Raw genomic sequence first — 25,582 nt, forward strand, 5'->3', positions numbered from 1 at the left:
CAGTTATGAAAGGGAAATACTTTGTCAAAATGACCATCTCATAGCCGAAACAAGTAAGGTCTGATCTACGAAGATCCAAAGAACAAGTGCTGAATATAAGGGGGGAACAAAAAATATTGATTCACCTCCGAATCACAATCATTATTCATTGAGGTTCTACATCGATTTTATTTTATTTTGTATTATATCGAACTAAAACAACTCTTAAAAAAATATTTTTGGGACACATTTGTTTTTTAAATTACGTATTTAGCTTCATAATTTTGAGGAAAACAAATCTAAATGTTTTTTTTTCTAAAATTAGAACTTTTTTCTTCTAAAATGATGAATTTAAATTCATTATTTAAAAAAATCGATTAAGACTGATTCATGATAAAAATATATTTGAAAAATATCGATTCACATCCGAATGTGCAGCCCTTTGAGGCACTTGTGATTTAGGGCTATGTAAATAAACATTGATTGATTGAATCACTATCTTAATTCTGATTCTAAATTAATTTTATGTTTTTATTTCAATCAAACTAAAAAAAAATTTTTTTTTCTATATGTTTTTGGACACAATTGTTTTTTAATTATGTATTTAGCGTCATAATTTTAAGAAAAATGTAAAAAGCTTTTTTTTCTAAAAATAGAAAAAAATCTAAAATGATGAATTTAAATTCATTTTAAAAAATTGTTAAGATTGATAATATATTTAAAAAAATTTAGATTCTTAATTATATTATATTTTTTTAAATATGAATTGATTTAGATGTGCAAGAATTCTCACTGAAAGGAAATGCAACCAATGTCCACTTGTTCTTTTTTAACACGCCCGTCTGAAATCTTCAGTGAAATAATATTAAATAAAAAAAGTTTTAAACATTTTTTTATTTATATATAAGAATCAATTTATAAAATAATTTTTGGCCACCTCCTCGCAACCAGAAGAAATGTTCTAACCTGTAGTTTGTTTATTTAAAAAAAAAAAAAAAAAAAAAAAAATCGAGAATCAATTCAGAATCAAATCACCCCAGACTCATTAGTTTGCACAATAAATAGCGTGTGCGAACGAAACAACATATTTTTAGCTTGTACAAAGTGCGCTCTGACTGGCTCCGGTGTTGTGATGATGCATCAGGATTGATGCGGGTGCAAGAAAATGCATATTGCAAGAAGTTTTTTCATACACTGTAGGAGATATATTATCTAATATTAAAAAAAAAAAAAAAAAACACCAAAACGAATCAGTTGAATGTGTTTTAATTAACCCCTTAATGTAAGCAGCTATGAAATTAATCTCTATTTAAACGATATTGTTGATTTGAAGGTCTAATTGTTTTTATGCCAGTCCAAATATGTTGACAAGCACACGGATTATTTCTCCATGGTCTGTCTTTGCAGCACAATATTCTCCTCTTGCACAGCCATTTGTGCGTCACTGTGCCAGTCTGCCTGTAGTTTGTATGTACAGTAGATATACAGTACAGGCAAAAAGATTGGACACATTCTCCTCATTCAATGCGTTTTCTTTATTTTTATGACTATTTACATTGTAGATTGTCACTGAAGGTATCAAAACTATAAATTAACACATATGGAGTTATGTACTTAACCAGAAATAACTGAAAACATGTTTTATACTCTAGTTTATTCAAAATAGCCACCCTTTGCTCCGATTACTGCTTTGCACACTCTTGAAATTCTCTCCATGAGTTTCGAGCATGCCTGTGAAGTGAAAACCATTTCAGGTGACTACCTTTTGATACCAATAATTTACCTCCATTATCAACAATACAGTTCAAATGCTATAACTAGAGATGAGAAGAAAGAGAAGCAACCTATATTAACCTTGTAGATTGTTATAGTAACAATAGGTTAAGCTTTGTCAGTGTGCCATGTGTTACTAAGTTTCCCTAAGAGCAACAACTTTAATTTATGTTTGATGAAACGTGATTATGTGCATATTTGTATTTAGACAAAAACATGTTTGGATAGTATGATAATATACTGCAATATCATTTGCAGCATTAGATACTATTAGTTTAAAAGGCATGCAATTTCAAGCAGTACAAAGATTTTTTCTGTCAAAAAAAAAAAAAAAAATCCATTATTTATTATAAAGATAAATACATTAAAAAAAAATTGTATCCCAAAAGATATTGGAAAAAAAAAGTTTTTTTTTAGTTCGATTAAAATAAATAAATAAAATCAATTTAGAAACAGAATGAATGATTGTGATTTGGATGTAAATCTATTTTTTAAATCATGAATCAGTCTTAATAGATTTTTTTTTAATTATGAATTTAAATTAATCATTTTAGAAAAAAAATGTTCTTATTTTACAAAAACACTTTTAGGTCGATGTTTCTTTTCTTAAAATTATCAAGCTAAATACATATTTTAAAAAAAATCGTATCCAAAAAAATATTTTTTTAGTTCGATTAAAATTAATAAATAAAATCATTTTACAATCAGAATGAATAGAGATTGTGATTCGGGTGTGAATCTATTTTTTTTTTTCATGAATCAGTCTTAATCGATTTTGATAAAATTATGAATTCAAATTAATACATTTTACGAAAAAAAAACGTTCTAATTTTAGAAAAAATATTTAGATAGATTTTTTTCTTAAAATTATGAAGGTTAAATAAATAATTAAAAAAAAAATCGTATCCAAAAAATATTTAAAAAAAACGTTTTTTTAATTTGATCAAAACAAATAAAATCGATTTAGAATCAGAATGAACAAGGATTGTGATTTGGATGTGAATCGTTTTTTTTTTTTTTCATGAATCAGTCTTAATCGATTTTTTTAAATTGTGAATATAAATGAATCATTTCAGGAAAAAAAACGTTCTAATTCTAGAAAAGAAACTTTTAGATATATTTTTTTTCTTAAAATTATGAAGCTAAATACATAAAAAAAATTGGATGCAAAAAAAATATTTAAAAAAATTTTTTTTTTTCTTTTTTTTAGTTCCCATCCATTTTGTACCGCTTATTCTCTTTAGGGGTCGCTGGTGCAGTGTAAATGTTGTCTGTCAGTTTTTTTAGTTCGATTAAAATAAATAAATAAAATCGATTTATAATCAGAATGAATAAGGATTGTGATTGGGATGTGAATCGATTAAATTTTTTTCATGAATCAGTCTTAATTTGTTTTCAATTATTAATTCACATTAATTATTTTATGAAAAAAAACATGTAATTTTAGAAAAAAAGAATTTTAAGATATTTTTTTCTTAAAATACATTAAAAAAATTGTATACAAAAAAAATAAGGAAAAAAGTTTAGTTTGATTAAAATAAATGAATAAAATCGATTTAGAATTAGAATAGATAGGGATTGTGATTCAGATGTAAATCGATTTTTTTTCATAATTGGTCTTAATCGATTTTTTAAATTATCAATTCAAATTAACCATTTTAGGAAAACATTTTTTTTCAAATATTAGAAAAAAAACAGATTTTTTTCTTAAAATTATGAAGCTAAATACATAAAAAAATAATTGTATCCAATAAAATATTTAAGAAAAATGTTTTTTTAAATTTGATTAAAATAAATAAAATCGATTTAAAATCAGAATGAATAAGGATTGTGATTCGGATGTGGATTGATTTTTTTTTTCCATGAATCAGTCTTAATCGATTTTTTTTAATTATGAATTCAAATTAATCATTTTTAGGAAAACATTTTTTTTTTCTTACTTTAGAAAAAAAAAATGTAGATATATTTTTTTCTTAAAATGATGAAGCTAAATACATAATTAAAAAAATGGTATCAAATAAAATATTTTGAAAAAATGTTTTTCTTAAAATTATGAAGCTAAATACATAATTAAAAACATTGTATCCAATAAAATATTTTGAAAAAATGTTTTTTTAAATTTGATTAAAATAAATAAATACAATCGATTTAGAATCAGAATGAATAAGGATTGTGATCCGTATGTGAATCGATTTTTTTTTTCATGAATCAGTCTTTATAAAAAAAGTTATTATGAATTTAAATTAATTATTTTAGGAAAAAAACGTTCTAATTTTAGAAAAAAAAAACCTTTAGTTAGATTTTTTTTTCTTAAAATTATGAAGCTAAAAACATAATTTTAAAAACATTGTATCCAAAAAAATATAAAAAAATGTTTTTTTAGTTTGATTAAAAAAAATAAATAATGACACAGACTTCCAGGTGTTTGCGGGCCAGATAAAATGATGTCGCGGGCCTTGAGTTTGACACCTGTGCACTAAATGCATTGCCGTTCCTCATTTTTACTTGGTTAAGAGAAGCAGTCTGCACGCGTGTTTAGTAGGTCAGCTTTGCGTGTGCAATGGAGTTTGCACGTGCATGCTACCTGGAGTAGATTAGGCCCACAGTGATGGGATAATACTACACAACAACAGAGGGGATCATGAACGCCTCACCTTTCCACCTTTGGCAACAGCATCCACCTCCACCTCCCGGGCACCACGGATGAATTTGGTAATAACGACAGGATGCTCCTTCAGGAGAGATCAAACACACGTTAAGTTGTTTCTCTTTGCAGACATTAAAAAGGAATAGACCTGCAATAATATGCTGGCTTTTAGATCCTAATCATGTTTAAAATGTTTTTACTTGGTACTCACCAAGTGAAAACAGTGTGGAAACAGAAGAGGGAGAATTAACATATTTTGGCTTCAAAACTAACGATAAAGGTGAAGATATAAACACAGAAGTGGGGATTTAATACAGTGTTTTAGCTACTTCTAAATCACTAATCCTGCTTCAAAGTGGGTTTCTTCCAAGTACCATTATCACTGGAGGACGAGGAATAGCTAAAAATGCTTCACTACACACCGTAGGAGGACAGAGTAGCTCACCGCTAACAGCCAGCTATCGCTCATCAATGTAAACAAATGGGTGTATCGATACAAATATCCACTGTAACGATTCCAAGTACAAGAGCTGTATATAGCTGACTTGTCTTTTTTTTTTTTAAATCACAAGATGTTTAGTCATTGTTTTAAATATGTCCCTGGACACAGGAAAACTTTAATTATGACCAATGTATGATCCTGTAACTACTTGGTATCTGATCGATACCTAAATGTGAGGTATCATCTAAAACTAATGTAAAGTATCAAAGAAGAGAAGTATAAGTGATTATCACATTTGAACAGAAGTGTAGATAGAACATGATGTTAAAACAGAAAGTAAGCAGATATTAACAGTAAATGAACAAGTGGATTAGGAATCCAATTTTACAGTTTGTCCCTCATAATGTTAACAAAATACTAAAATGATAAATGTCACAATATGTTACTGCAGACTAATTAGGAGTCTTTGTTTGTTTACTTACAACTAAAAGACTAGTTGTCTATGTTCACTATTTTATTTAAGGATTAAATTACAATAATAAACATATGTTTAACGTAACCTAACATTCTGTCTTAAAATAAAGACAATGCAATTTTTTGCGGTCGCCTTTATTTAAAAAAGTATCGAAATACATTTTGGTACCAGTACCAAATTATTGTAAGTATGTTCAACATCTTATTTACTCCATACATTCTTCTTTGATTGCAATAAGAAACATATGTTTCAAAGATCAATAAAGCCAATACTGACATTTCCGTGGTCCCTTTTATGTTGAAAAGTGTCCAAATAAATGTTTTTTCTAATCAACACCAAAATATTAGTATTGGGTCAACACCAGTGCATACTATGGCTGGGCGATATAGCGATACACTCGATATATTGCGGGTTTGTCTCTGTGCAATATAGAAAATGACTATATCGTGATATTGGAGTATACGTTCTCACGCAGTTGCTTTTAGCTGCGGGCATTACACTACATGCGTTTCCCACTCTGTCCCTCCTTCTCACAGAGACGTAAAACAAGCGCACTTTCTTCCATACGTCACAGGTGCAACCTCACACGATCCCGCGGAGCAGACAGGTAGAGACATGGTAACGTTAGCTGTGGGGCTAACGGTGAGGTGCGAGTGGTAATACGAGAGAAAGAAGATGCAAATCTCGTAACAAACGGAGGAAGAATTCATTCCCAAGAAAAACAGCACGGGGTCTGGCGGTGGTTTGGCTTCAAGCGTGAAGATGTTGAAAAATTACGCGGCAAAAGCGTTTCTACAAAAAGTAGCAGCACTGCTAATGTAGCATTATGTGAAAAGTCACCCGCTAGAGAATGAAGAGTGCTTGAAACTCCGCATGTCAACATCTCCGTTCGGTACCACACCCACAAAATGCCCAAGCAACCATTTCCACATCAACACTGTGTGAAGTGAAGTGAATTATATTTACATAGCGATTTTCTCTAGTGACTCAAAGCGCTTTACATAGTGAAACCCAATATATAAGTTACATCTAAACCAGTGTGGGTGGCACTGGGAGCAGGTGGGTAAAGTGCCTTGCCCAAGGACCCAACGGCAGTAACTAGGATGGCAGAAGCGGGGATCAAACCTGGAACCCTCAAGTTGCTGGCACGGCCACTCTCCCAACCGAGCTATACCGCCCCAATGAAAAAAATCTGGTTGAAACAAATAGTCAACAACAGAAGGAGATAACTGGACTTTGACAATATTATGTGGTGTTAGCATGTTCTCCCCGTGACTGCGTGGGTTCCCTCCGGGTACTCCAGCTTCCTCCTACCTCCAAAGACATGCACCTGGGGATAGGTTGATTGGCAACACTAAATTGGCCCTAGTGTGTGAATGTGAGTGTGAATGTTGTCTATCTGTGTTGGCCCTGCGATGAGATGGCGACTTGTCCAGGGTGTACCCTGCCTTCCGCCCGATTGTAGCTGAGATAGGCGCCAGCGCCCCCCGCGACCCCGAAAGGGAATAAGCAGTAGAAAATGGATGGATGTTAGACCAACTCGACGTCCGTTGCTTTTGGTCTCCCCTAGAGGTTTCTCATTGTCATTCAGATCGACGCCATACTGGGGTGAGTTTTTCCTTGCCCTTATGTGGGCTCTGTACCACGGATGTTGCTGTGGCTTCTGCAGCCCTTTGAGACACTTGTGATTCAGGGCTATGTAAACAAACATTGATTGATTGATAACGTGCGCAGGAACCTACCACACAGCGAAGGGCATACACTATTTGATTTCCTATTATGCAGCTCATTTTTATTTGACAGTTATTGAAATATCTTGTGTGACATCATGCACAAAAGTGCACTTTGTTTTAAAATAATGTAGTGGCGATTTGTACGAAAAGTGCACTTTAATTTAGTGTCTTGCCCAAGGACACAACAGCAGTGACTAAGATGGCGGAAGTGGGGGTCGAACCTGAAAATTGCTGGCACAGCCACTCTACCAACCGAGCTATACCGCCCCCCCAAAGAGGGGGCAGGGGGTCCATCGTCTGGCGGTGGTTTAGCTCCAAACGGTAATATGTCGAACCGAAACCCGTAATTTGTCAAGTGTGGGGCAAAAGCGTTGCTACAAAAAGTAGCATTACTGCTAATATGTAGCATTATTTGAAAAGTCACCCGCTAGTGAATGACGAATGCTTGAAACTCCGCATGTCAACATCTCCGTTCGGTGCCACACCAACAAAATGCAGAGGCAACCATTTCCACATCAACACCGTATTAAAAAATACTCAACAACAGGAGGAGATAACTACCACATAGCGAACGACATACACTATTTGATTTCCTATTATGCAGCTAATTTTTGACAGTTATTGAAATATCTTGTGTGACATCATGCACAAAAGTGCACTTTATTTGTTTTCAACTATTGTAGTGGCGTTCTGTACAAAAAGTGCACTTTAATTTAGTGTTTTGATAAGTCATCTTAGTGACATCATGCACAAAAGTGCACTCATAGCTTGTTTTAAAATGTCTCTGACAATCTTGCACTTTGTTTTGAAATGACCTGAATGTTTGTGCCACTGCTTAATAAATGTTTAATAAATACACTTTTTGTTGTGATTTCCCTCTCTGCGTGAAAGTTTAAAAGTAGCATATATTAATGCAGTATGAAGAAGAATGTTTTAATGTAGACACATAGAATCATCATACTGCTGTGATTATATGCATCAAATGGTAAAAGGGTTGTACTTGTATAGCACTTTTCTACCCCTTTTTAAGGAGCCCAAAGCGCTTTGACAGTATTTCCACATTCGCCCATTCACACACTGACGGCGGGAGCTGCCATGCAAGGCGCTCACCAAGGGCCCATCAGGAGCAAGGGTGAAATGATCAAGTGTTCGTTCAAGGCTAAGGCAAAATATGGAGATGGATATGGTGTATCGTGACATGGCCTAAAAATAGATATTAAAGACCTAGTGCATACAAAGTATTTGTGTATTCTTCTAGTAGAATTGTTTATTTGGGAGGGACAGCTGCCCCCCAACCAATTGGGGGTGCAATGACCAAAAAAACACAACTAGCCAAAAGCTACATCAGCTGCTGGCTGCAGATAATTGAAAGCAGAGGGAGAACTCGGCATGATGTGTGTGTTTCATGCAGTGAGAAACACACACACACACACACACACACACACACACACACACACACACACACACACACACACACACACACCTGGGAAACCTGGCTGGCTTCCTTCAAAAAGCGCTTCATGTCTCCCTCTCCGTGTGCGACGTTCATGGCCGAGCCGCTGCATGAGACAGAGAAAGAAAGCAGAGGATTGAGGCAGGCAGAAGGCCGGAGGAGAGGAGCAGGAGCACAGAAGCCTCCTGCTGCGGCGTCATTGGGAGGAAGGTCTGCAAAACAGAAGGGAAAAAAAAAAAAAGAAAAAAAGGCCAACAAGAAAAGGAGCAATTTAGACGGAAAGCACTCCAGGCTCTTCAAAACCGAAGGCTGCATCCTTGGGTCACAACCAGGTTCTAAAAAAGTACATCAACCAATGGGTAGCAAATAAGTATTCGAAAAAAACATTTGTGATATTTGTCATTTTAGACTAAAAGGTTTGTGTGTATTAAAACCATTTACGACCCTTAATAATTACAATTATGACCCCTACTAATTACTGTATATGTATGACCATTAATTATATTTATGACTCCTATTACATTGATGACCCCTATTACATTTATGATGTTAATTACATGTATGACCCCTATTAATTACATTTATGACCCCTATTAAATACATTGATTACCCTATTACATTGATGACACCTATTAATTACATGTATTACCCCTATTAATTATATGCGTTACCCTTATTACATTTATGACCCTTATTACATTTATGACCCCTATTAATTAAATTTATGACCCTTATTACATTTATGACACATAATTACATTTATGATAGGCTCCAGCACCCCCCGCAATCCCAAAAGGGACAAGCAGTAGAAAATGGATGGAGGGATGACCCCTATTACATTTATGACCCCTATTTATTACATTAATTACCCCTGTTAATTACATTTATGACCACTATTAATTACATATATGATAGGCTCCAGCACCCCCCGCAATCCCAAAAGGGACAAGCAGTAGAAAATGGATATAGGGATGGACCCCTATTACATTTATGACCCCTATTAAATACATTGATTACCCTATTTATGACACCTATTAATTACATGTATTACCCCTATTAATTATATGCGTTACCCTTATTACATTTATGACCCCTATTTATTACATTCATGACCCCTATTAATTACATTTATGACCCCTATTAATTACATGTATGACCCTTATTACATTTATGACACATATTAATTACATTTATGATAGGCTCCAGCACCCCCCGCAATCCCAAAAGGGACAAGCAGTAGAAAATGGATGGAGGGATGGACCCCTATTACATTTATGACCCCTATTTATTACATTAATTACCCCTGTTAATTACATTTATGACCACGATTAATTACATATATGATAGGCTCCAGCACCCCCCGCAATCCCAAAAGGGACAAGCAGTAGAAAATGGATATAGGGATGGACCCCTATTACATTTATGACCCCTATTTATTACATTTATGACGCTTAATCCCATTGATGACCCCTATTATTTACATTTATGACCCCTATTAAATACATTGATGACCCTATTACGTTTATGACACCTATTACATGTATTACCCCTATTAACTATATTTGTTACCCTTATTACATTTATGACCCCGATTTTTTACATTTATGACCCCTATTAATTACATTTATGACCCTTATTACATTTTAGTTCAATGTAAGTTGTGTCTTGGATCAAAGAATCTTATCTACAGCCCAAAACTGCAATTCAAATCTGCTGAAACGGCTACAAACGCAACATGCTTTGACAAAGCTAGTAAAGAAAGATACACTTCACCTCCACCAACAGCGGCTGGGTTTTAACGGAGGGATTGCTAGCCAGGACAACATTGATAGAGCCATTGCAGTGTATGTTCTAGAAGACATGCAGGCTATTTCTACAGTGGAGTCACCCGCTTTCAGGCAGCTAATTAGCATTATACCGGGCGTCAAACAGCAAATGCCACGAAAACATTTTCCAAGTACCTGGACACAATGAGTACATAAACATGGAAAGCGAGCTAAAAACACTCCAAACTCTGCCTCTGCTCATCATTCATCACTGAAGGTACACACACAGTCAATTCTCTTATATACTCTTTCATTCTAGACTTCTAGAGTGTTTGATTATCACATCACTCTAAATCAGGGGCCTCAGACAAGACGTTATTTTGCGGGCTCCATGTAACCAGTTAGGTCACGTGACCGCGTGACGTAATGGCGAACGCAAGTACAGCTTAGACGCCGAAAATACATAGAAAGGATATTTAATGGGGTTTTGTCACCCGGGTTACACATAAACAGATAAAAATACATAAAATACATAAAAGCACCAATAATAATAATGGTAGTTTTATCTATGTTCTTATGCATAAAATACATAAAAATACCAATAATAATAATAACGGTATTTTTTTTATGTATTTTTATGTATGTTCTTATGCATAAAATACATAAAAATACCAATAATAATAATAACGGTATTTTTTATGTATTTTTATCTGTTTGTCTATGTTCTTATGCATAAAATACATACAAATAATACCAATAATAATAATGGTATTTTTATCTATTCATCTATGTTCTAATGCATAAAATACATAAAAATACCAATAAAAATGGTATTTTTATCTATGTTATTATGCAACACCGTTGTGAGTAAAAACTAATTTAGTGCAAATGTATAATAACAAACATAACAGATAAATAGATAAAAATACCAATAATAAAGGTATTTTAATGTATCTATCTTATCTATGTTCTTATGTTTTGATGTGTTATGAATTTGCACTAAATTAGTTTTGATTTAAAATGTTGTTGTACAATGAGAAACATTTATTCTATTCTGTAATTTAGATGTCTTTGTGGTGAGTGGACATGTTTTCATAATGTCCACAAAGTTCAGTGAGCAGATTGTTTTGTGTAACCACGTGTGTTGACTATTTTATTTTATTTTTGCGGCATGACTAAGGAAGGTTGTGCTATGTTCACTTCAATCCACAATAATGGTCATTGATCTGAATTACAAATGTTCACAAGACGGCGGCAACATTGCAGGAATGTGATTTTCAGATCTTTAAAATGAATTGAAAAACACCCCACTAGCCAGATTCTTTATAAACAATCAAACTTAGCATTTATTGTCTGGCTGTGTGTTGGGTAGGAAAATTGTACGTTAAGTTGATATTAACATTTATACATATGTAGTGATCGTTTTATTATGTTTGTATATCTTGTTTAGCACTTAGCAACACTGCTAGATGATGCTTAGTGCATTTTACACCCACCTTAAAATGAAAATGTAATGTTAGTGCGGCTCTCAAGTTTTATATGAACAGCGCTTGACAGCGTTGTGTGCGGAGCTGAAGTAATCTACTAATCACGGTGTGGTCATTGGTAGATTGGCTCCCCGTTGGCTACAGACGGAACATTTTTGTTATTTGAGTCCAAAATGGCTCTTTCAACATTCTGTGTTGCATACCCCTGCATTAGTGGAAAAGCAGCAAATGAGTAAAAGCAACAGATACGTTGCCATTGAGACACAGATTTTCTTAGGTGCCTGGCTGCAGTTACACCGAGACACCTGTTCATCAGTAATAACAGTCCCCGATTAACTGGACCAATTCAAAGTTGTTTTTTTAATTGTTTTCACTACATATTTATCTATATGACGCCAAATAACACTCCGGGAGCCGTCACTTTTTCGCGCTCGCCACACACATTGCGGAAATAACATTATTCTCCGTGCGTCGGCTAGATACAAATATATTCCACAACCCCAAACAGCCTGCAGTGAAGAGAAAGGTTAGTGATAAGCAAAGACAATTCCAGGAAAAGTGGGAGACGCAATATTTCTTTGTTGAGCACAGGGGCGCCGCGACGTTTCTTATTTGCACAGAGGAAGTTGCGGTGCACTAGGAATACAATTTGCAACGTCATTGTACAAACCCCGTTTCCATATGAGTTGGGAAATTGTGTTAGATGTAAATATAAACGGAATACAATGACTTCCAAATAAATTTCAACCCTAATTCAGTTGAATATGCTACAAAGACAACATATTTGATGTTCAAACTGATAAACATTTTTTTTTTTGCAAATAATCATTAACTATAGAATTTGATCCCAGCAACACGTGACAAAGAAGTTGGGAAAGGTGGCAATAAATACTGATAAAGTTGAGGAATGCTCATCAAACACTTATATGGAACATCCCACAGGTGTGCAGGCTAATTGGGAACAGGTGGGTGCCATGATTGGGTATAAAAACAGATTCCCAAAAAATTCTCAGTCTTTCACAAGAAAGGATGGGGCGAGGTACACCCCTTTGTCCACAACTGCGTGAGCAAATAGTCAAACAGTTTAAGAACAACCTTTCTCAAAGAGCAATTGAAAGAAATTGAGGGATTTCAACATCTACAGTCGATATCATCAAAAGGTTCAGAGAATCTGGAGAAATCACTCCACGTAAGCGGCATGGCCGGAAACCAACATTGTATGACCGTGACCTTCATTCCTTCAAACGGCACTGTATCAAAAATATCAATCTGTAAAGGATATCACCACATGGGCTCAGGAACACTTCAGAAAACCACTGTCACTAAAAAAAGTTTGTTGCTACATCTGTAAGTGCAAGTTAAAGCTCTACTCTGCAAAGCAAAAGCCATTTATCAACAACATCCAGAAACGCAGCAGGCTTCTCTGGGCCCGAGATCATCTAAGGTGGACTGATGCAAAGTGGAAAAGTGTTTTGTGGCCTGACGAGTCCACATTTCAAATGGTTTTTGGAAATATTCGACATCGTGTCATCCGGACCAAAGGGGAAGCGAACCATCCAGACTGTTATCGACGCAAAGTTCAAAAGCCAGCATCTGTGATGGTATGGGGGTGCATTAGTGCCCGAGACATGGGTAACTTACACATCTGTAAAGGCACCATTAATGCTAAAAGGTACATACAGGTTTTGGAACAACAAATGCCGTCTAAGCGCCGTCTTTTTCATGGACGCCCCTGCTTATTTCAGCAAGACAATGCCAAGCCACATTCAACACGTGTTAAAACAGCGTAGCTTCGTAAAAAAAAAAAAATAAATAAATAAAAGTGTGGGTACTTTTCTGGGCCGAACGCAGTCCAGACTTGTCTCCCATCGAAAATGTGTTGCGCATTATGAAGCGTAAAATACAACAGCGGAGACCCCAGACTGTTGAACAACTGAAGCTCTACATAAAACAGGAATGAGAAATAATTCTACTTTCAAAGCTTCAACAATTAGTTTCCTCAGTTCCCAAACGTTTATTGAGTGTTGTTAAAAGAAAAGGTGATGTAACACAGTGGTGAACATGCCCTTTCCCAACTACTTTGGCACGTGTTGCAGCCATGAAACTCCAAGTTAATTATTATTTGCAAAAAAAAGAAAAAAAGTTTATGAGTTAGAACTCAAAATATGTTGTCTTTGTAGTGCATTCAATTGAATATGGGTTGAAAATGATTCGCAAATCATTGTATTCCGTTTATATTTACATCTAACACAATTTCCCAACTCATATGGAAACGGGGTTTGTACAACTAGACATGCTGAGGAGTATGCAATTTTTTTTAAGGAAATCTTTTCTTCCAGCCCAGTGTCCCCCAGGTAAATTGAGTTTGAGACCCATGCTCTAAATGTATAGACTATAAAGTTCAAAAACATAAAGAGGGATCCAAGTGGGACAGGCCAATCTTTCCTTATCTCTAAACTAAAACTGGGGAAATGCATAGAGTGTTCTGGGCTTCAGTACAGTGTTGATCTCATGAAGACATTGTATTTCACAATTCCTTGAGAGAAAAAAATACCTGGTTAGGGTTTGTGTATGTGTGTCTTCCTTGGGTGAAGCCAGGTCTGTTGTCATTATGCTGTTTGTTACTTATGCATGTTATGTTGCAGCTATTTAAAAAAGGTTTGTTAATTTTTTCAAGCCTGAAATAAATTGGCCCTTTGAAACATATCTTTGTCTTTGTGTGTTGTATGTAGACCAGATGGCATAGAGTTCAGTGATGCAAATGCATGCCAGGTTGATCAACAGATTGTATTATTCTCCAGTGCAGTGGTTCTCAAATGGGGGTACACGTACCCCTGGGGGCACTTGAAGTTATGAGATTTTTTTTAAATACCGTAAAAATAGCAACAATTTTAAGATCCTTTATAAATATATGTATTGAATAATACTTCAACAAAATATGAATGTAAGTTCATAAACTGTGAAAAGAAATGCAACAATGCAATATTCAGCTAGATTTTTTGTGGACATGTTCCATAAATATTGATGTTAAAGATTTCTTTTTTTGTGAAGAAACGTTTAGAATGAAGTTCATGAATCCAGATGGATCTCTGTTACAATCCACAAAGAGGGCACTTTAAGTTGATTACTTCTATGTGTAGAAATCTTGATTCATAATTGAATCACTTGTTTATTTTTCAATAAGTTTTTAGGTATTTTTATATATATTTTTCCAAATAGTTCAAGAAAGACCACTACAAATGAGCAATATTTTGCACTGTTATACAATATAATCAACCAGAAACTGATGACAGTGCTGTATTTTACTTTATCTCTTTTTTTTCAACCAAAAATGCTTTGCCCTGATTAGGGTGCTTGAATTAAAAAAATGTTCACAGGAGGTACATCACTGAAAAAAGGTTGAGAACCACTGCTCCAGTACAAAAAGAGTACTGACATGATGGCTAATAGGGCATTCATGGGAGCCTTGAAAAAAATAGAAGAAAAAATTAACGCATTACATTTTTGGTGTAAGTAACCTCACTCCCTCCCTCCCTCACTTACTTACTCACCTTCCTTCTTTCTTTCTTTCTGTAGCAGTGTGAACTTTCTCTTTTGCAAATTTAAAAGACATAACATTTCTCCGGTCATTTTCTTCTTGAATAGGAACAAGTCTAAAACAACATTTGTTTTCAACAATGGCGAATAGTGCGCTACCAAGTCAAATTCAGGAGAACACAGATACTTTGTGCAAATGTACCAAATGTGTCAGGTAAATCTGAAAAATGGTGTATTTCAGGCGCTGCTGGGAACAATTCAATTAAACAACAGGTATTATTCCGCACGGAAATAGTTAGCAAGTTTTATAATGCTTAGTGACTCATTTCAATGCCAGTCATTTTCTAAAGTGAACACATGACACAGCATGCTACATGCATTATGTACTTGCATAAGAGGAAGAAAAAGAAGTTCCCACTCAGATTGTATTTAACCTCTAAAGGCTTAGTTGGCCACATACATGGACAGCACCTTTTAGCTCTTATTTCCAAAATTGTGTACTCTACTGAATTGGGGTCTTATGGCCGCTTATGTGGACACTTATACTGCCATCTGGTGGTCTCAGAAGAGAACAACATACAATGGAATTTAGACAAAAAAAAGTGTAAAAATAAGAATTAGTTTGGAAAAACTTAGGTTTTCACTAAATGGCTCTGTTCAAGTGTTTGAAAGTTCATGGAGTCCCTTCTTACTGTATGTCAACTCTCTTGACTTATGTCCAGACGCAGATGAGGAATAATCTCCCTTTTATTTAGTAATATGATTTATTTTATTCTCCCTTTCTCTCTCCTTTTGGTCTCTTTCTGTTTTTGGTCTTGTATGGGTGTGTGTGTGAATGTGTGTGTCTTTGTCGTCTTACTTGTTTGTGCCATGTGTCCCTGGTTGGTTCGGCCTGAGTGGGGTGGGAGGGTGGATTTAGAGGTAAAGGTATGAAGAATTCACTGACTTTAAAATTGTACTGTTTCAACTTGCACCTTTTTTCTGTATATGTGAAAAAGTCAATAAAAAAAATATGATTAAAATAAGAATTAGCATGTCACTAAACATGGAGTACACGTTTGTGTACTTATGGACTAAGTACATTATATAAAAATATGATTCTTAGTTTATATTCTAATTAGGGTCCAATAATCCCAAATATCAAAGAGAAATAAATTTAAAAAAGCATGTATAACAAACAGCTTGGGCATTAAAGGCCTACTGAAATGAGATTTTCTTATTTAAACGGGGATAGCACGTCCATTCTATGTGTCAGACTTGCTCATTTTGCGATATTGCCATATTTTTGCTGAAAGGATTTAGTAGAGAACATTGACGATAAAGTACGCAATTTTCAGTGCTAAGAGAAAAGCCCTGCCTCTACCGGAAGTCGCAGACGATGACATCACATGTTGATGGCTCCTCACATATTCACATTGATTTTAATGGGAGCCTCCAACAAAAAGTGCTATTCGGACCGAGAAAACGACAATTTCCCCATTAATTTCAGCGAGGATGAAAGATTGGTGTTTGAGAATATTGATAGCGACGGACTAGAAAAAAAAAAAAAACGCGATTGGGACGGATTCCGATGTTTTTAAACACATTTACTAGGATAATTCTGGGAAATCCCTTATCTTTCTATTGTGTTGCTAGTATTTTAGCGAGTTAAATAGTACCTAATGGTCGGAAGGGTGTCTCAGGGTTTTTCTCCGGTAAGAAGCGTCTTTTTAACCAGAATTTTCTCACCGAAACCTGCTGGTTGACATTCCGTCTTGATTCATGTTTGCTTGATCACGCTGTGATCCATAGTAAAGCTTCACTTCCAGGAATTTTAAACAAGGAATCACCGTGTGTTTGTGTGGCTAAAGGCTAAAGCTTCCCAACTCCATCCAGTTCGAGATGCCACCTCAGTAGAAGCATTTAAGTCTAAGCTTAAAACTCATTTGTATACTCTAGCCTTTAAATAGACTCCCTTTTTAGACCAGTTGATCTGCCGTTTCTTTTCTTTTTCTTCTATGTCCCACTCTCCCTTGTGGAGGGGGTCCGGTCCGATCCGGTGGCCATGTACTGCTTGCCTGTGTATCGGCTGGGGACATCTCTGCGATGCTGATCCGCCTCCGCTTGGGATGGTTTCCTGCTGGCTCAGCTGTGAACGGGACTCTCGCTGCTGTGTTGGATCCGCTTTGGACTGGACTCTCACGACTGTGTTGGATCCATTGTGGATTGAACTTTCACAGTATCATGTTAGACCCGCTCAACATCCATTGCTTTCCTCCTCTCTAAGGTTCTCATAGTCATCATTGTCACAGACGTCCCACTGGGTCATTATTGTCACCGATGTCCCACTGGGTGTGAGTTTCCCTTGCCCTTATGTGGGCCTACCGAGGATGTCGTGGTGGTTTGTGCAGCCCTTTGAGACACTAGTGATTTAGGGCTATATAAGTAAACATTGATTGATTGATTGATTGATCTTTCTACTTTGACTTCTCCAATATTAATTGAACAAATTGCAAAAGATTCAGCAACACAGATCTTCAAAATACTGTGTAATTATGCGGTTAAAGCAGACGACTTTTAGCTGTGTGTGTGCAGCGCTCATACTTCCTAAAAACCCGTGACGTCTTGCGTACACGACATCATTACACGACGTTTCCAGGACGAAACTCCCGGGAAATTTAAAATTGTAATTTAGTAAACTAAAAAGGCCGTATTGGCATGGGTTGCAATGTTAATATTTCATCATTGATGTATAAACTATATATACTGGGTTTCAGTAGGCCTTTAAGAGGTTAAACAAGATGAAATTATTTACATTACACTTAATATGAATGATTTCAAATAAACTACGTATCAAAAGTATTGATATTTAGGAAATTTTAATATTGTTGGCCACAGTTTGAACAGTAACACTGTGTTTGAATATTCAACTTAGGGATTCTTTGGCGTGCCACTAGATGGAGCCCCGCATACCAGCTACCACAGTTTGAAAATCGCTAATAGAGACCACAAGGACGTGTTTTAGGTGAAGTTGTTAATTGTCGACTTTAACCATTTTTCCGAAGCAGACCACAGAGCATGACGCTGGCCAGTAAAGAGACATAGAAATGAGGTTAGGGAGTAAGTTGAAGCTTCGATAAAAAGGTCATGGGGTTAAAGAGAACATTACAGTCGGCACTTTACCTGAGAACATAGGATGGGCGGAGTAGACAGGGGTAGCCCACCTGGTCAGCAAAGACGAAGGCATCTTCCTGACAAAAAAAAGACAAAAAAAAGATATTTTGTACAATTTAAGCAAAAGAATAAAATAAAATTTCCAATGAAATATTACATAAAAAAAAACTGCTGTGGAAAATGTTTTGTGATAATAGTTTAGGTTAAACAAATATTAGTTTATATATGACGGGTTCGGCAACCCGTGGCTCTAGAGCCAAATCCAGCTATTTAGTGCCGCCCTTGTGGCTCTCGAGGTTTTTCAAAAATGTATGAAAAATGGAAAAAAATGAGGGGAAAAATATATATTTTTTGTTTTAATATGGTATCTGAAAGAGAACAAACACGACAAAAACCTCCCTAATTGTTATAAAGCACACTGTTGGTTGGTATTAAACATGCGTCACTGATTCGAGTATTTGGCCTGCGCTGTTTTGTCCTAATTTTGGCGGCCCTTGAACTCACCATGGTTTGTTTACATGTACAACTTTCTCCGACGCTGCCACAAAAACTGTGTTTTATGCCAGCCCTTTGGCTCATTTTGTCCACCAAACGTTTTCTACTGTGCATGAATGCACAAAAGGTGAGTTTTGTTGATGTTATTGACTTGTGCGGAGTGATAATCAGACATTTGGTCACTGAATGACTGCAAGCTAATTGACGCTAACATGCTATTTAGGCTACCTGTATGTACATATTGCATCATTATGTCTCATTTGTCGGTAAATTTGAGCTTGTTTCCTTTAAGTCCTCTTAATTCAATTTATATCTGTATTTCTTATGGCATTTAATTTTTTGCGGCTCTAGACAGATTTTTTTTTTTTTTTTGGTCAAATATGCCTCTTTCAACATTTGTGGTTGCCGACCCCTGATCTAGGACAATGTTTTTATTACAACTCTGGAATGGATTAATGTACCGTACATTTAAAATGGGAACTGCACTTTTTTATTTTGCCTATCCCTTATGTAAGACAAGAACACGTGTTTTTTTATGCATTCTAAATCATAATAAATGGCAAGTAGGAGGTGGCTAACAATGCAGCTAATGGGAGTACACTATTTAGACAAGGGGTCACCAACCTTTTTGAAACTAAGAGCTACTTCTTGGGTACTGATTTATGCAAAGGGCTACCAGTTTGATACACACAAATTGCCAGAAATAGCCAATTTGCTCAATTTGCCTTTAACTTTATGTTATTATTAATAATTAATGATATCTATCTTTGTGGAAACACTGATCATCTTAATGATTTCTCGATATATATTTTTGATGACATGTTTTAAATAGGTTAAAATCCAATCTGCACTTTGTTAGAATATATAACAAATTGGACCAAGCTATATTTCTAACAAAGACAAGTCATTATTTCTTCTAGATTTTCCAGAACAAAAATTTTGAAAATAAATTCAAAAGACTTTGAAATAAGATTTAAATTTGATTCTACAGATTTTCTAGATTTACTAGAATATATTTTTTTTTTATTTTATTCACAAGTTAGAAGAAATATTTCACAAATATTCATAGAAAAAAACAGAAGCTAAAATGAAGAATTAAATTAAAATGTATTAATTATTCTTTACAATAAAAAAAAAATACTTGAACATTGATTTAAATTGTCAGGAAAGAAGAGGAAATAATTTAAAAGGTAAAAAGGTATATGTGTTTAAAATTCCTAAAATCATTTTTAAGGTTGTATTTTTTCTCTAAATTGTCTTTCTGAAAGTTATAAGAAGCAAAGGTAAAAATAAATGAATTTATTTAAACAAGTGAAGACCAAGTCTTTAAAATGTTTTCTTGGATTTTCAAATTCTATTTGAGTTTTGTCTCTCTTAGAATTAAAAATGTCGAGCAAAGCGAGACCAGCTTGCTAGTAAATAAATACAATTTAAAAAATAGAGGCAGCTCACTGGTAAGTGCTGCTATTTGAGCTATATTTAGAACAGGCCAGCGGGCAACTCATCAGGTCCTTACGGGCGACCTGGTGCCCGTGGGCACCGCGTTGGTGACCCCTAATTTAGACTATAAAACTATCTAAAAACCACCAACAATACTCCATTTACATGTCGTGACCTGAATATTAACCGAACAGTTGTTATGAGCGCTAATGCAGAGGAACTCATTTTAGTGGTGCCGTGATTACAGACAGCTTGACATATTGAGCTGCTGCATCGCCTCGGAGTTGGTGAAAGTTAATTCTAGATTATAAATCATGCCTCTCACCTGGATAGTAGAAGGTTGGACATAAACCCACAAGTTGGTCAACTTTCACATCCAATTTAGACCCATAAATGGCGAGAAAGACACAAAAAAACAACATTTTTTTTAACCCTTTGTGAGGATTATGATGAATTGTTCATGTAGATAGACCGATAGTACTATATTGATTCCTTAAGGAGAGTTCCCTCAGGAAAATTTAAAAAAGAGGAAGAGGATAAGTGGAAGATATAAACATCCCATCAGTCTTTATCCCAGTGATAGCCGACATCGTACAGTAAGTGATTGTTATTATGTTTGTATATCTTGTTAATCCCTTAGCAATACTGCTGAATGTGGGGTATAAATAATAATGGAAGTATAATTGTTTGTATATAGTATATAATTGGTACAAAGGTTTAAGATGTGTACAAGGATACTTCACATGCCTTCACTGAGTATATAGTTGAACGGTGTTTATGTTGTGTACAAGGTGTATTTATAACGTACTGAGCAAAGGATTTTATAATTTTTGGAAGCTCATCTTGTGTTTGACATTGTTTATAGGGTTAGGCGAAATAAGTGTTCAACTTCAGCCTAAACCCTTTCTGTCTGCAACATTTTTAATTTATGAGTGTACAACTGTTTGTTTTATTTTGTTGACCGAAGGAATAATAAACTAAACTAAACTACATGATGCTTATCCATCCATCCATTTTCTACCGCTTATTCCCTTTCGGGGTCGCGGGGGGCGCTGGCGCCTATCTCAGCTACAATCGGGCGGAAGGCGGGGTACACCCTGGACAAGTCGCCACCTCATCGCAGGGCCAACACAGAGACAGACAACATTCACACTCACATTCACACACTAGGGCCAATTTAGTGTTGCCTAGTGTTTGAATAAAGCTGCATCTGTTTAGCACACAGGTTCTAAAACTTGTAGATCATCCTCCTGATATTCAGGCTCAAAAATATGAACTTTTTCATTATTTGTCATAAAAGTAGTCTTTGTTGCCTCTCATCAAGTATGCCATGATTCGTAGTCTTGATGTTGAAGAGAAAGTGAACTTTGTAAAATGAATATGTAACTATTACATGTTATTATGAATGTTACTAGACACTACATATATACTTGGTGTGGATATAAATCCTTGGAGATTTTTGGGATGTTTTTTACAAGCCAAAATAGCGGAATAGAGCACCTCTTATTGTTAGTTGACTCTTGCTAGCGTTCGTTTACGAGTTAGAATGCATAAAAAATAAGAAAAACATGTTACATACATAAGGGTTGTGAATGATAAAAAACAGTGTAGTTCCCCTTTGAAGGAGTAAAAGAGGAATTGTTTGCACAACCCATGCCACAATCTTCCATTATTTAAAGCAAATATTTACAGTTCTTCATTACATGACAGTGATTTATGAAAACCCGGTTTGTTGTTCATTATTGTTCGTCAATAATGTATTAATGTTGAAAGAATAAAAGTAAAGGATGAATACTTCAAGAAGAAAACTAATAATCAGCATGAACTTCATTTTTGTTTAGCCGTCGACAAGCGGTTTAGGGACTAGCTTCGGATTTATAAAGGCTCCGGTTTAGAAATATTTTAGTACCGTTTCTGGTGAGAACATAAGGGCAGAAGGTCAAGAAGAAAAAAAAAAAAAATCTATGGAATCTATTCTGAGAAATCCATACAGAGAAGCATGACTGAACTTGAAAAATAAGTGCCACTTAATACTAGACAGATATAAAGTAAACATATATATAAATATATCTTTAAAGCAGGCAATTTACTCAATGTTTACAGTATGCTTAACCAAAAGACTTCAAACAAAGAATAACGTCTATGCTGAGTGACCTTGCAAGCAAGTCTCTTTTTAGTTGCTCATAATTGGAGCCCAAATCCTCGACCACAACAGCACTACTTCATCGCCATCTAGTGGCGCTTGTCAGAAACATATTCCACTCTCTCTTCTGCAAGCAAGGGTGGAAAAAAGGTGAAAAATAATATTCCCTCTTTTGTTTTGATGTAAAAAACTAAAAAATGAACTGCCACTGCTTACAGTTCTCGTGGTGGCAACATGAAGGATGATCAAATTCATAACTCACAAATGATAAAGGCAAAGCAGAAACATTGCTGTGTCTACTTGTATGTCAGACGGATTATGAGCTTGATGTGTATGTGCTGCCATGCATGCATCTGCCCAAACATGGGTGTGCTAATATGGTGGCTGCCTGTTCAAAAAGACTCGACTGTTATCAAAAGTGCATCAACAAAGTATTGAGCGAAGGCTGTCAACACTTACCGTATTTCACGGACTATAAAGCGCACTTAAAATCCTGTTTTTTTCTGAAAACCCGACAGTGCACTTTATAACCCGACCTCAATGCAATTTTATGATTTAATGTGACCAGTAGATGGCAGTCACACGTAACATATATGTGTAGACTGCAATGTGACTCAAGTAAACACTAAAATTTTAGTGTTTACTTGAGTCACATTGCAGTCTACACATATATATTATGTGTGACTGCCATCTACTAAAATTTTTGTGTTTACTTGAGTCACATTGCAGTCTACACATATATGTTATTTGTGACTGCCATCTACTGGTCACATTACATTAAGTGTAATTGAAAATACAGAACATTACACACGGCGCTCAAAAATCTATCCAAAAAGTTTTAGTACGACTTTGGTAAGCTGTGAAGCCACACCGCTTGATGGATTGTTGGTGCATTAAACATAGGGGTATTATTATGGTGTGTGTATAAGGCAAGATATTTCTGCCCTTTTGTTTCACAAAAGTAACTTTTTTTACCTTCTGGTACCTGCTGATTTGTATTTGGTATCTGCATAAGTCCTGAAAAATTTCACAAGTCTGCAGTAGTCGATAAGCTTTTTATTTTTGTCTATCTTGTTATGGGACATTCATTCTCCGCTGTTGCCATTTCTAATATAAAGTAGTGTAAAGTTCTTACTAGAGATGTCCGATAATGGCTTTTTTGCCGATATTCCAATATTGCCCAACTCTTAATTACAGATTCCGATACAGATACCGATATATACAGTCGTTGAATGAACACATTATTATGCCTAATTTTGTTGTGATGCATTAAACAATGTAACAAGGTTTTCCAAAATAAAACTCAAGTTACGGTAAAAAATGCCAACATGGCACTGCCATATTTTTATTGAAGTCACAAAGTGCATTATTATTTTTTTAACGTGCCTCAAAACAGCAGCTTGGAATTTGGGACATGCTCTCCCTGAGAGAGCATGAGGAGGTTGAGGAGGTTGAGGTGGGGAGGGGGTAGGGGGTAGCGGGGGGTGTATATTGTAGCGTCCCGGAAGAGTTAGTGCTGCAAGGGGTTCTGGGTATTTGTTCTGTTGGTTTTACGGTGCGTATGTTCTCCTTATATGTGTTTGTCATTCTTGTTTGATGTGGGTTCACAGTGTGGCGCATATTTGTAACAGTGTTAAAGTTGTTCATTCGGCCACCCTTAGTGTGACCTGTATGGCCTTCGACAAAGTGCTAAGTTGTGTGTGAAAAGCCGTAGATATTATGTGATTGGGCCGGCTCGCAAAGACATTGCCTTTAAGATTTATTGGCGGTCTGTCCGTGTACCACTCCATACAGCGGCGTTTTCAAAAGCCATAAATTTTACTTTTTGAAACCGATACCACTAATTTACGATATTACATTTTAACGCATTTATCGGCCGATAACATCGGCAGTCCGATTTGATTGGACATCTCTCGTTCTTACTTCTATCTGTCAGTAAACTCGCCATGAAAGCCCTAAAACATACCGGTCTAGTGAGTTTACATTATTGACCCAAGGAACTTTAGTTATTAGAGAGTTCCGGTTGGACGGTTTTTCACCGGACCTTGTTGCTGTTTCCGGATAAGGAGATGCTGCTCTGTTGTTGATTGAAGTAAAGTATGAATGTCAATCTTTTGACATTTTTTCCACTCCCGTCCTTGCACGCTACACCGCAACAACAAAGATGACAGGGAGAAGACGCTGTCGAAGGTGAGCCACGTAAAGAAAAGCGACCACAAAACGGCGCATATGGAAGTGACTGTCAGAAAGCGGCTTGAAGATGATCTGTAAAACATCATCTATGCAACATTTTGACCAAAGAACCAATACATGTTACATCGGACTGTCTGCCCTGCCGGATTTTGAGGACCAGTCAGACAATTTAGAGGGGAAAGCTAATTTTTTTTCACTCGCATACAAGATATACTAACTTGGATTGTTTCCCTGGCTTCGAGACTCTGCGGAGGAACAGTGCGGCGAAGACAAAACAAACTCCCTTCTTGTCCTTTATGGACACCAACCTGTTGTTGACTTTGGACTCATCGAATGCGCGACATTCAGGCCGCGGAAGAGAGACACGTTGCAGGCTTATACACACACATGCATCCACAAAAATATACTCCAGACATACATCCCCCCCCAATACAACGCCCTCGACGCAAATCCCATAGGGGTGATGGAAGAATGGTCAGCGCCTGAGAGCTGCCGCCTACCACCATAACCCCGCACTCCTTTCCCTCTGTTAGATATCTCGAGATGTATGTTTTAATATGCTTATGTGCTTTGCTATGGAGGTTTTGTCCCACTCCAGACTGGGCCCCCTTAGGAGCCCTGTCTAGATTGTATTGTTTTACTCATCCTTCCCCAGTGTTTTACCTTTTCTCCTATCTTTTACGGGGCGCCTTGTGGCGACCCATCAGCGTTCCTGTTCTGTGACCATGTACACTGTTTGTCTAATCTTGAACGGGTTTGTACTGAAAACAAAGTTTCGTTGTACTTGAGCAATGACATTAAAGACCTATCTAAATTATTAACATTTAATTGCATAAATTAGCAAAAAACTATTTACATTGTCATTA

At 35.8% G+C, this 25,582-nt stretch overlaps 1 protein-coding gene across 1 annotated transcript in view; it reads right to left on the minus strand.

Annotated features, from left to right (window-relative positions):
* cps1 (carbamoyl-phosphate synthase 1, mitochondrial) overlaps nucleotides 1–25,582 on the minus strand; it is a 170,002-nt gene that overhangs the window by 52,957 nt on the left and 91,463 nt on the right. Inside the window, exons 27-29 of the mRNA XM_061879865.1 lie at nucleotides 18,455–18,522; nucleotides 8,533–8,608; nucleotides 4,407–4,484 (exon numbers count right to left, since the gene is read on the minus strand). Coding sequence (XP_061735849.1) covers nucleotides 4,407–4,484; nucleotides 8,533–8,608; nucleotides 18,455–18,522 — 222 coding nt within the window. The remainder of the gene's footprint in view (nucleotides 1–4,406; nucleotides 4,485–8,532; nucleotides 8,609–18,454; nucleotides 18,523–25,582) is intronic.

Source organism: Nerophis ophidion, linkage group LG19, assembly GCF_033978795.1.
Source record: "Nerophis ophidion isolate RoL-2023_Sa linkage group LG19, RoL_Noph_v1.0, whole genome shotgun sequence".
NCBI classification, from domain to species: domain Eukaryota; kingdom Metazoa; phylum Chordata; class Actinopteri; order Syngnathiformes; family Syngnathidae; genus Nerophis; species Nerophis ophidion.